This window comes from Pinus tabuliformis, chromosome 1_2 (genome assembly GCF_031772625.1).
Source record: "Pinus tabuliformis cultivar Carrire ecotype Pingquan chromosome 1_2, CPIR1, whole genome shotgun sequence".
NCBI lineage: Eukaryota > Viridiplantae > Streptophyta > Pinopsida > Pinales > Pinaceae > Pinus > Pinus tabuliformis.
The window spans coordinates 530863242-530876831 of record NC_142298.1 but is presented as its reverse complement, the minus strand read 5'-3'; the positions used below and the strand labels follow the sequence as shown (position 1 = coordinate 530876831).

The window sequence follows — 13590 nt, the reverse complement described above, 5'->3', positions numbered from 1 at the left end:
AGAGTTACGCACATAAAAATTAAACCAAAAATATTTAGTAGTGTAAGAGGATCACAATTTTATAACTGAGTGAAAACTCTCCACAGCTATCTACTCTTTGAACCTAATCAAATCACCTCATCAAAACCGACCAAACATGTCATTTCCCAGAATCAAACACCACTATCTACTCCTTGATCCTAATCAAAACGGCCTAATCATATCATTTCCCACAATCAAACACCCTTAGTGAAAGAATTAATAACCTACCACCATAGAGGATAAGAACGTAGGGTTCCTGCATTTCCGTGCAGACAGAATGCTCCAAATTAGAATTGTGACTACTGACGACGACTGCTCGCAAATAAGGAATCGAGATGTGCAGTCCAGCTGTTTTAGCGCGTAATGGGATCTTTCGTTAAAGCGCGGGTCCTCTAGTTCTTCTTCCGTAATGGGGTCCTCTATTTTACATGTAACAATTGTTTCGTGATGGGCTCCGCTATTTTATCTGCTCCACTGGACTTCAGAATTCGAGTAGCCTGGCATGTCCTTTTTTCTTACAGTTGTGATGAACGTGTCACAACCGCGTGCAAATCAATATTTTAACACCTAATTTCTCCACATGAACCTATGAACCTATGTTGCAGCACCTAATTTTGTAGGCAAAAATCTATGGATAATGGAGCCTCTCTTGTCCCTGAAACTATGATCACTTCTTCAACAGACACAGAAGCAACCAACAATTCTGCATCTACAGGTAAGGGTGGGATCACGACGATTCGAGCCGAAGACGAGGCTGCCCCTTCCTCTTCAGAGGAGAGAACGTTGAAGGTGCAAAATCCAGGGTACAGAGGCGTGCGTCGTCGTAGTTGGGGCAAATGGGTGTCTGAAATTCGGGAACCCAAAAAGAAAACCCGAATCTGGCTCGGCTCCTTCGATACGCCAGAGATGGCCGCTCGAGCCTACGACGTCGCTGCATTCCACTTGAAGGGAAATAGGCATGCGTTGCTCAATTTCCCAGAGCTGATTGATCACTTTCCACAACCAATTTCTTCGTCTCCGCGACACATTCAAGCTGCCGCTGCACAAGCAGCCGTTGCATTCAGTTCTGCATCTGCTAGTGCAGGGAAGTCTGCAAGGTTGAGCCACAATAAAGAAAGAGAAAGGAGAAGCCAAAGAAACCTTCAAGTAAGTAATGAGCATGCAGCCACCTCCTCTTCGCATCAACCATCGCCAAAAATCAGCCCAGACTTGAAGAAAACAAGTGCAGATGTTGGTGAGCCTGCAATAGTTGAAGAGAACTGGTACGATTCCTGCAACTTATATACGGATTTGGCAGAAGCTCTTCTGCTTCCTCCCCCGCCTTTGTTCAGCAACGATGAAGTAGATGAGGTGGACAAGTCGGATGAAGGATCTCTCTGGTATGATTTTTAAAAGCCAATCGTCTGCATAAGGTAATCATGCAATCCTCTCAATTATGGAACGATTATACGCCACTCTGCTAGTGTTGGGATTTTCCTCTCACGATAAAATTTGTGAATATTTACATCCAACCCTTTACTAGTATTTCCACCATTTTAATCTCTATTGTAAACTTTTAAAGTACATTAAACTACTGCTGTGAATACTTACATCCACCCTGCTTTTATGTACACTAAACTCCTCCTAGTGAGGAGGCAGACTAAAGCTATCTAGTTACAACCAAACTATTTCAAGAATTTCCACCATTTTATTCTCTATGTTAAAGTACACTGAACTGAACTCCTGGTGAGGAGATTCCATGCTCCGTTTTGCTTTGGAAGATTTCAATGTCACTGGATAATGTTCAGTAATCTTTTCCTTTTTCTGTATAGGCTGCAGGTCTACTTGTAAGCTATTTGATGAAAGTTCAGTTTATAAAAATTATATATTGACCTTATTTGTTAGATTCTCTGAATTGGTACTTCCAGAAACTTCAGGATCTATGGCTCCATTGTGTTTTAAGAATATGGACAGGGATGATATGACATACCATTCAACTCGGACATATAAAAACTAATCATTTGTAAGGTAATGACAACACAGAATTTGTAAGGTTATTTTTAGTTTAAAAAAAATATTATTTGGTACAAAAATCAGTTTGGATCTATGCAAATTTGTAATCGAGGTTTGCACTAAAAAAGAAGATTGAATTTTGAGGGATTGAGTCCTTCTAGGCCCTTGATAAATCACTAGTTAAGATTAAAATGTATCTACACCAGTTTAAATGTTATATGTTATTTAATTTTTTAATAAATATAATTTTGAGTTAAATCTTAATAATGGATAGTGATAAATCACTAGTTAAGATTAAAATGTATCTACACCAGTTTAAATGTTATATGTTATTTAATTTTTTAATAAATATAATTTTGAGTTAAATCTTAATAATGGATAGTGGTGTGATTTAATGTAATAATGAAATAATATTAATATATAATTAAATAATAATAATAATAATAATAATAATAAATATATATAGTTGTCTATAATGTAACTTTTTGGAGATTCCGGTGATGGAATCCGGGGGAAGAAATTGAGGTTAAATCTTGATTTGTTGCAGTTAAAATGGTTTTTTAACTGCATATTTGGATTCAGCACCCTCGAAAACCCCTGGGACGCTTTCATTGTAAACTAGCTATCAAACTTGTGATTCCAATAAATTCCTGCCGGATTTCGACTGGAAAAACCCGCCGGAAAGGCTTTCAAAAAGTCGCGTTATAGACTATTTTATATATATATATATATATATATATATATATATATATAAAACTTTACAATTAAAAAAAACAAAAAAATAAATTAATATATGTATTTTTCACCTAAGTTTTTTAAGTTTGAGTCATTAATTTATGAAATATTATTTGATGATATTAATGAAAACTCAAACATAGTACATATGGACGAAATGAGAAATATGACATGATTATACACAATTACTTATGAAATAGTTACTTGATAGATGAGTAGGTTAGGTGGAATTTATTTAGCAGTGATGACTTAGTACAAGGGTTTAATTGGCATACACAATGGGGAATAAAATAACTTATTTTATGCAAAGTTGTATCCTAAACTAGAGCACTACCTTTTAAGCTACACCCCCATGTTTCTAAGTGACTATTGAGTTGTAAGGCCTTAAATAATGGTTATTGGTTTGTTTTGCTACAAGGATCTAGCACAATCCAAAAAGAAAGTTTCCATTATTGATCCCCAGTGTTACTAGTATATAAAGCTAACTAGGGAGTAAGAGCAAAGGAGAAGCCTACAATATTTCTAATGGTGAAAATGAATGGTAGCCTCATGATAATGACGAATCTAGAATGATGAGTTGAACAAAAAAATAGTACTAGATAGATACGTAAGGGAAGTGAACAGAAGTCTAATAAACACATATACAAAGTGAATGACAATTAGTAAACTATCCTACAACATGGTAGAAACTTTGTATTGTCACAAGGAAGTAACTCAGTACTCTAGAGGTAGCACATGAACAAGCAATTATTTGAAAAGTGTTGCTAAAACATAGCAAGTTTCTTGCTAGGAGACATGATGAGAATCACTATAAGGTCTAATGAAGGATGACCCCAATCGAGAAGAAAACATTGAAGTTAAAGGATTAGATAATAAGGTCTAATGAAGGATGACCCCAATCGAGAAGAAAATATTGAAGTTAAAGGATTAGATAATGATGATAGTTATAGGAATTATGACAACATTTGATTATAACAGTAATAAATCCATGAATGTCTATATGATGGGAATAAAAGGATAAAAATAGAGATTTCGAAGATTTTGTTAGTGGGAAAAGGGAAGATGCCATATCATTAAGGTAATATTTTCATAGTAAGTCCCGAGCATGGTACTCTTGTGAATAACAATAATATGAAATTTAACGATGTACTTAAATGACTAATGTGTAAATTCTCAACTTACTAGTTGAAAGAAGTGGAAATGATTATTGAAAAATAGTTGGTATCTTGATGAAAACATGACACTAATAGTGTTGTTGAGATAGCATAGATCCTAGAGGGATGTTGAATCATCTTATTTCATAGTTAGTATTCATTGTTTATACAAGCAAAGGAAATTGTTTTTTTTTTTCCTCTAATGGATCAGGGTATGAATGCCTATAATGTATTATTACTCTATAGTTGATATGTATTGAGATGATTATCATATTTATGATGTTATGTATGAGGTTATGGTTTCAATTATTTGTTATGTCAACATGGAAATGTTGAAGTATAATGTTGTGATGATATTTCATGATGTGATGGTATGTGGTAATTGGACATAGTTCTGATGAGAGGAAAGTGATTCATATGCGGTGCTAATTTATTTATTTTGTTATGATAATGATTTTGTATGCTCATGATGGATATGATATGCATGATGTGGCATATGGATTACAATGGTACTATATGAGGTATTATTGACAAGTGGATCCATTTATTAGGTGATGTGATGTATATATTTCATATAAATATGTTGATGTTATAACTAATGCATTGGCTACTTGTTGAAATGTGGTGATTGATAGGAATTCCACCAATGGGTCGAGAGGGCCGATTTATTTGATGATCTCGTGGGAGCCCTTACCTGCGAGGGGGAATATGTAACACCATATGGTTTGGGGATAGACTTAAACAATGCTACATATGTTAGTGGTTCTTTTGCCTTGTATATCTCTTGATGGATAGCTCTTGAAGGACCATGGGACCATCTTGAGGAGGTCGAGTGCTTGATTTTGGATTGGGATGTTGAACTCTAGAAGGGATGTGAGTAATTTGATGCTTGGGGCTATGCACTTTAGTGAGTGTGGAGGGAGTTGGACTATCCTTGTGAAATGTCTGGAGTCATTGAGTACTGAGACTCGATGCATGCCTTGGGGCAGATGAAGTCTAAGCCTTGGGGTGAGCGTTGGGGCTATGGTATAGACTGATGAGGCTTTATGCTTAGTTATTAAAGTTGGAAAAATGACTTGAAGTTCCTTGGGATTTCCCTGGTGTTATATAACTTTTGGTGTCTGTTAGTATACTAATTTAACAAAAGGTGAAAGGTAAATGTGAAGTAACAAATAAATAAATAAAATAATAAAAAAGTTAAATGATTAAAGTTAACATTGAGATGAAGTTCAGAAGGGGCAGTATGTAATACCTCGTAATAATAAATTAATAAATAATAATAATAAATAAATATTATTAACATATAATTAAATAAAACAATAACTAATTAAGAAAAACAATAATAGTAAATAAATAAATAAATAAATATAATAATAATAAATAAATAAATAAAATAATAAATAATAAATTGAAGTTCTAAATAAATATATATTAAAATAAAATATAAAAATAGTAAGAATAAATGAAGTTAACAAAAAATAAAAAGGAATAAAATAAGAAAGAGTTAAATTAAGAAAAATGTTGAGTTAAGTAAGACTTAAAACAAAGAAATAAAATTGGCATGTTGGCACATGGATTGTGTGCATGCAGAATAATTTCCAATTCCCTTCCATTTTTGGAATAATGCATTCTATTTAATGGTTGAAAATGGTGATGAGAAGCATTCATTGAGTCTTTTGGAAGGAGAGTGTTGTGAGGCAAGGGATTCCCTAGTAGTAGTAGTTGATTAAGGGCTTGGGGGTGGCCAATTGTAGAAAATGTGTGTGTAGCTAAGATTATGGTTGGGTGGAGAGTCGTCCAAAAACTCACTAGTAAGGTATGCCGTCTCCACAAGTAAGTGTTCTCTACTAATGGTTTCAAAATTCTATGCTAATTAGTTTAATAGTTTGTGTGTTGATTATTAATCACATTAATTGATGTAATTAGTTTGAATATTTAATTTTGGGTTGTTACATTTTGACAATACACAATATTTCAGTTTCCACATTTCCATGTTCTTTTCTTCTACCCATTCTTTTATTTGTTCATTAATGTACACAAAAAAAATCTCATTAAAGGACTATAAACACACTTAATTTTTTTTAGTTAAATAACTAGCACAACCACATTGACGAATGTGGTTGATATACGTTGACAGGTGTATATGAAGAACATCTACAACCACATTAGTAAATGTGGTTGATAAACATTGATAGGCATATATCAACCACATTAATAATTATAAGGTGTATCTTGTTAAAAGATAACTCTTCTGATTATTAATAACGATATAAATAATAACAACAATATTATTGTATATTTATATATTTATGATTATTATATCAATATTATATTATAAATTAATATAAAATTATGTTATTATATAATATAATATTAATATATTAATAGTTATATTTTAAACTATAATATAATTAACATATAACATAAAAATAGCATTTAGTTACTATTACTAATACTTATAAGTCCAATAAATTCTTGGGATTAATATTATAAAACCAAGAGAGTAATAAACCCAAAGGATTATTAATACTATAATATTAATATTATAAACCCAAGGGATTATTAATATTATAAACCCAAGAGACTAATATTATAAACCCAAGGAATTATTATTATTTTTTTTGGCTTAAGCAAGAGTCATACCTTCATTTCCATTAAATCAGTGAAAAATTACATTATTTACACACTTCCACCAAACTGAGTGGTGATAGGCAGAAAGAAAAATCCTATAACAACAAGGCCCTCTAACCTCAAAAAGTGCCCGCTAAACCTTTGAAAGCCGACAAAAAATAAGCGATGAGGGTCATCGGGGACAAGAACCCACCCCACTAAGACCTGCACCAATGAGCTCTTGACCAGCCTTTAAATCACAGTTATCTGTTAGCCTTTTTAAACTCGATGCTTGAGATGCAAAACTCTTCAAAAAGAAGCAAGGAGTTTAACCCCCTGGTCCCACCAAACCACACGGACAATCCTGATCATTGATCGGGCTTGCCAAGATCGGACAACTATGCTGAAAATCGCTCGCCCAAAATGAACGAGGTTTAATGTGCAATGAGGGTGGTTTTCCGACCTAGCCCTCATCCACGTGTCCGTTGATGTATGGTATCGCTGCCGAGAGAACAAAAATTTCCTTCGTGTTGAAAGAGGTGCGATCGCGCCCACACCACTCCAGAAGTGGTTTAGTCTCCCAACCCTGTAAAGAATGGAAAATTGCTGCCAGAACAGAACCAACGGTTAATAATCTCAACCATTCACCAATCTGCGAACAACACATCGCCCGCCTTCGGAGATTTTCAGTGTTTGTGAAAACCATAGTTGTAGAGACCGTCCCATGCGATTCAACCACCGTAGACTTGTCTGACCAAAAAGAGAATCCTGCCGCAGTCTTCTCATTGCGTATTGTCTTCCTTGGTTTTGTGCTCATACACTTTTTTATTCTCTTCCGCTTGGTTATGACAAAACTCTTTTAGTTCGCTCTGTGGCATAGCAAGATAGCCCATCGAAAATCTGCTATCCCTGCAGGTAACACCTTGATTGGCCAGAATGTCTGCCAATTTGTTGGCTTTTTTGCACACATGAATGAATGTGAGTGTGCGTAGTCCTTGAAGATGAACCTATATTTTCTGGAGCACCCTTATTAACCTCCAGTGTTTTGTGACTTTTTCCGGCCTCTTTCCATGGCTGATTTTCTTGGCCGCGTTGATAACTAACTCTGAATCAACTTCTATTATCACATTTTGACAGTTTTCCTGTTTCAGAAAATCTAAGCATTGCTCCAATGCCATTAATTCTGCCATGTTGTTGGTGGCTTTTCCTAAATGACAATGGAAGAGGGAGATGATGCTTCCATTTTCATCCCGTAGAACTCCTCCAAAGCTAGCCATTCCAGGGTTGTTTTTTGAAGCACCATCAATGTTAAACTTTAAAAAACCTTTCGGAGGGGGTTTCCATAATTCTTTGACCATTTCCCTCATGCTTGTTTTCCTATCCATACCTTGTGGAGTGAACCCTTCCAAGTCTAACTGCCTGAGAATTCTCAAATTTGTTTATGAGGGAGAATTCTTGGGGAGATCCCTAACAGTTGTGCCTACTATCTCTTTTAACTATTTCAAGATCTGTTCCAATAGTCAGAGAGAGGAATTCTTCTCTTCTTTGAAAATTCTCTTGTTTCTTTCTTTCCACATATTCCATATTATGAAGCTTGGCAAGAGAGCCCAGGTTGAGTTAAGAAATTCATTATCTGAAACCTTATTCCTCCAATTTTTTAGGGTTTTAGTGATACAATTTTTGTCTTTGTCGGACTGATTAAAGATGGTGGCAAAAAAATCCCATAACCTAGACGTGAAACTTCAGCTGTTGAGAATATTTTCCATTGTTTCCTATTGAGCTTCATAGAGCTGGCACCTGGAGGGCCCTAACATCCCCCTCTTTCTAATGTTGTCCCAGGTTAAGATTTTTTTGTGGTTAACCAGCCACATAAAGAGTTTGATCTTCATCCAGCTCTTGCTTCTCCATAGTTTCCGCCAAATTCTGTTCGGATCTTGGGTTTCTGGCCCTAAGAGAATATCTTTAGCTTCCTTAATGTTAAAGTTGCCCTCTTTGTTGTTACCCCATCTTAGTTGGCCCTGCCCTTCAGTGACAAGAATCATTCTCTGATCCAACATCCTCTTTAGGGTCTTGACTCTACTGCTGATTATTTTGTCCCCTTTGCCAACTATTTTTTTCCATATTCTCCATTTTCCTATATTGTGATTATGATCCCAGAAGTCCTTTACCTCTACCAATCCTTGGTTATTTGTCTCATGCTTGAGGCTCAAAAAATCCTCTCTCAAGAGTGTTGGCTCTTGTTGCCATTTATACTCCTAGAATAGTGCCTGATCTCCATTTCTAATTTCCCAGAAACTGTTTTTTTGAATTGCCTCTCTGTTCTCCCGGGCCTTGTTCCAAATGGGGGAGCCCTTTATATTTCCAGACAATCTTATTAGCTCAGAATATTGCCAGGAGCTGGCATATTTTTCCTTCCAGATGTTTGCCCATTGAGCCTTAGGATCTTTAACCCACCGCCACCAAAGCTTGGCTCCAAGAGCCTTACTAAGAATCTCTGGATCATCTAGTCCTAGTCCTCCTTGGTTCTTATGTTTACAGATCTTTTCCCATGAAACTAAAGCCCATTTTTTCCTAGTTTCCTCCTTGCCCCAAAGAAAATCTCTTTGTATATTTCTAAATTGCTGTAAGACTCCTTTTGGAACTGGGAGAGCAGAAAGCATAAAGACTGGGATAGCTTGGAGCACAGCTTTTGTTAGGACTAGTCTACTAGCCAGATTTAAAGATCTGATCGTCCATTTTCTGACCTTATCTTGCATCTTGTTGATTAACTGTTCCCAAATGCTCTTATGCAAAGGTTTCGCCATTAGAGGAACTCCCAAATACTTGAAGGGGAGGGATTCTCTTTGAAAGCCAAGAATTCGAGAGACAATTCTCTGAATGGAAATGTGGGTGTTGAAGAAGAAATTTTTTTATTTGGAAAGATTGACCTCCATACCTATTGCCATAGCAAAATCATTCAAAATTTGTTTGTAGGCAAGTGCTTCCTTGACTGTGGGAATTCCATGTAACATGGTATCATCAACAAACTGTTGATGGGTTAGAACTTGACCATTCTCCGACAGTTGGAGTCCTTTAATTTTGCCCATTACTTTAGCATGCTTAATGGACCTTTTGATCCAGGTGGATATTGGTGGCCACCTGCCAAGTCCACCTGGACCCCCACCATTGTTTATCTCAGCATTTTCAGTTTCCTTAATTGTAGCACAACTTACTATTTTTAGCAGTTTTTCGGGTCCTGAACTTCCGAAGCCATTTTGAGGCCCTAAACGACGATTTTTTGGCAAATCTAGGGCAACATGCGTCCATGGACCGACATTACGTCCCAAAGTGGTAGTTTTCAGATAAATCTTTCTAACGAGCTATTGTACGCATCAAACGGAGATCGTATGCCAAAGTTACGACCCCGGGAAGTTGGTGTACCAATTTACCCAAACAGGGCCCACAGTTTGGTGTTTCATCTTCTAGGGTTAGGTTTTGGGATGTTAAGGGTTTTTCATTGTTTCTCAACAATAAATAGGCCTTCGAGCCTCATTGTAACACAGTTCAGAGGCATGTAGCCACCACATCTCTTCTCAGAGATAAGCTACCATCGCCCTAGCTAGTTTATTTCCATTCCTGTTTGTAAGCATATTTCAATATTTTCTATTAATGAAATGAAGCATTATTTCCGCTGCATATTTGTGTAGATGGTTATCTCTGTATTTTGTTGCGTTCCTGTTTAAATCCGGATCAGTGGTATCAGAGCGGTCTGCTTTTTCTCTGTTTTTCTTTGCATGTCCCCAACAAGGTTGGGATATAAGGAGTTATGGCTTGAACTTGTCGAACCTTTGCAAGACCAGCCTCGCAAATCCCGATGGCCTCCCATGGCGGATGAGAAGAAAGATGAGGGTGCAGGAGATCCTATCAAAATCTTGCTCGAAGAAGCCCTCGAGCGACAACGGAATGCGATGATGGACATCTTTGCCCAGATCCTTCAACGACTACCCAGAAGCGACGCATCGGCTTCCAGCAGCTACTCTGGAACGCCACGCCCTTTAAGGTACAAGTTAATTCTGAAATCCCCATATTCGAGGGTCAGATAGACGTAGATGCCGTAGATAAATGGTTAAATCTACCACAGGGTTATTTTTCTGTTCATGAATTTTCGAGTCGGGAAAAGATTGTTTTCGCTCTTCTCAAAGCAGCCCCCCACGTCAAGGACTGGTGGGAAACCTACTGCGAGCAGAAGGATGAAAGTACTGGCTCACTATTTTCAGCCGCACCCACCTGGAATTCATTTCGGGATGCCATCAAGGAGCAGTACTACCCTGTCGGAAGCTATGAGGATGAATACATAAAGTGGACCACGCTGCGACAGGGAAGGGACCAAGTGCTAGAGTTCACCAATCTTTTCCATACCCTTCGCACAAAGTTGGGTATCAAGGATTCGGAGCAGCATTTGATACTCAAATACCGTGGCTGCCTGCACAAGTACATCTAGGAAGAAATACAATTCCTGAACATCTCCTCGCTCGGCACAACATACCGATATGCTGTCAAGGTCGAGCAGAAGTTTAAACAAAAGAAGCGAGACTTTGGATCTGCAAATCCAAAGCAGGGGAAAGGTGCCCCTAAACCACAGAACAAAGGACAAAGCTAAGGCGGGGCAGCCCAAGACAACCCGCCAAAGCTACAAGCAAAGAATAGCGTTGCGAAGCCGAAAAAGGACACAGGAAAATGGTGTGAGTTCCATAAGAGCTCCACTCACAACACAAGTGAGTGTCAGGCCAAGCAGTCACTGGTGGCTGAGCTAAAGGTTTCAGAATCAGATGCATGTTCCGACTCTGAGTCAGAACCCAATAAGGGGGATGACAAAGGGAAGCAGATCATTGATGCGAATCCCAACACCACTGTTGCTATCGCCAAGATCCAGAAAAATGAACCCGAAGATCCAAAGGAGGAGGAGCGTCTCTTCCACTCCCAGATGTGGGTAAAGGGCTCCCCGATACAGTTCATTGTTGATAGCAGGAGCCAAAAGAACCTCATTTCGGCAGAGGTCGTGAAGCGGTTGGGCTTACCGACCACAGTGCATCCACAACCTTACACCATTGGGTGGCTTCACCAAGGACGAGATATTAGCGTGAGCCAACAGTGTCGCCTTCCATACAACATCAAGCCCTTCACGGATGAGGTATTGTGTGACATTGCTCCCCTTGAAGTTTGTGATGTATTATTAGGACAGCCATACTTGTGGAAGCGACATGCTGTGTATGAATCAAGGCCCCGTGCTGTTATTATTACATTGGGAAATAAGTTGTACAGGATACCAGAGGTAGCACCACCTACCGCCATCTCTTTGATTACTGCAAAACAATGCAGTAAGCTCATTTCCAAAACCAAGAAATTTGTTTTCCTGATGATACGCCCTCAAGGAAAGAAGAAGACGGTGGCCGCAGCCTTCAGACAGGGCCCCTCTGCATGACAACTACAGATAGACAAGGTCGTGGAGGAGTACGAGGACATTTTCACCTCCCCCGTAGGGGTTCCTCTGCATTGTCAGGTCAAGCACTCCATCAATCTGACCCCAGGTGCGCCGCTACCCAATGGAACAATTTATCGGCGCTCCGTTCTAGAGAACGATGAAATCAAGAGGCAGATTCAGGAGCTCCTGCAGAAAGGTCACATCCGTCCAAGTTCATCGCCTTGTGGGAGCCCGATCGTGTTGGTATAGAAGAGGGATAGGACGTGGAGACTCTGTATTGACTATCGGGCGCTGAACAAGATCACTGTCCATAATAGGTACCCGATCCCGCGGATTGATGACCTCCTGGACCAACTAAAGGGGGCAAAATATTTCAGCAAGATCGATCTGAAGTCAGGATATCACCAGGTACCAATCGAACCCTCTGATGTGTGGAAAACTGCCTTCAAATCCATGGAGGGCCTTTTCAAATGGTTGGTTATGCCTTTCGGGTTGATGAATGCTCCTGCAACCTTCATGAGGCTAATGGATGACATCTTGCGGCCATTCACCAACTCATTTGTAGTAGTATACTTGGATGACATTCTGATCTTCAGCCAGAGTTGGGAAGAGCACCTCCACCACATCCAACAGGTTCTCCAAACATTGCGGCAACACAAGCTATGTGCCAATTTGGAGAAATGCACTTTTGGCATGACCCAGGTTCAGTATCTGGGATACATCATTGATGAACAGGGGGTGCATGTGGATCCAGCCAAGATCCAAGTCATTCGGGATTGGCTATCTCCAACCACTCTAACAGAGCTCCGCAGCTTTCTAGGTCTTGCCAACTTCTACCACAGGTTCATGTTGGGGTTTTCTCATATTACTTGGCCATTGAGTCAAGTCACCAAGGGAGGGGCGAAAGAAAAATTCGTTTGGTCTGAATCTCAATAGAAGGCATTCAAAGAGTTGAAGGATCACCTCTGCACGGCACCAGTGCTCACGTTACCAGATTTACAACAACCATTTGAGGTCGAGACAGATGCCTCTGACTATGCTATTGGGGCAGTCCTTACTCAACATGGACATCTAGTGGCATATCACAGTGAAACACTTTCAGACACAGTCCGGAAGTACCCCACTTATGATAAAGAGATGTATTCCATTTTGCAGGCCTGCCGACAATGGAAGCATTACATTTTAGGGAAGGAAACGGTCATCCACACAGACCACCGACCCCTACAGTTCATACAGACCCAAGGGAAATTGCAGAATGATCGCCATCAGAAGTGGTCTACATACCTGCAACAGTTCCACTTGAATATCAAGTATAAGAAGGGCAGCACCAATAATGTTGCAGATTGCCTCAGTCGACCACCGATCATGGCGTTAACCACCGTGCTCAACTCTTGTGGGCACGAGACTTCTGGTTGGCCACTTCTCTACAAAATTGACCCAGAATTCGGCCACACATACCAGACACTCTTGGAGGGTCGGCATGTTCCAGATTTTCACCTCCAGGATGCCCTGTTATGCCACCTGGGTCACCTTTGTGTTCCTTCAAGCGAGCGTGCCAAGATGATTTGGGAAGCACACTACAGTCGGGCCACTGGGCATTTCGGGGTCGAGAAAATA

At 39.0% G+C, this 13590-nt stretch overlaps 1 protein-coding gene across 1 annotated transcript; it reads left to right on the top strand.

Annotated features, from left to right (window-relative positions):
• The first annotated feature begins 640 nt into the window (after window positions 1-640).
• Window positions 641-1819, top strand: LOC149206675 (ethylene-responsive transcription factor ERF026-like). The gene has a single exon (XM_089393770.1). The coding sequence runs from the start codon at window positions 652-654 to the stop codon at window positions 1411-1413; it is 762 nt and encodes a 253-aa protein (XP_089249896.1). The 5' UTR covers window positions 641-651; the 3' UTR covers window positions 1414-1819.
• The last annotated feature ends 11771 nt before the right edge of the window (window positions 1820-13590 follow it).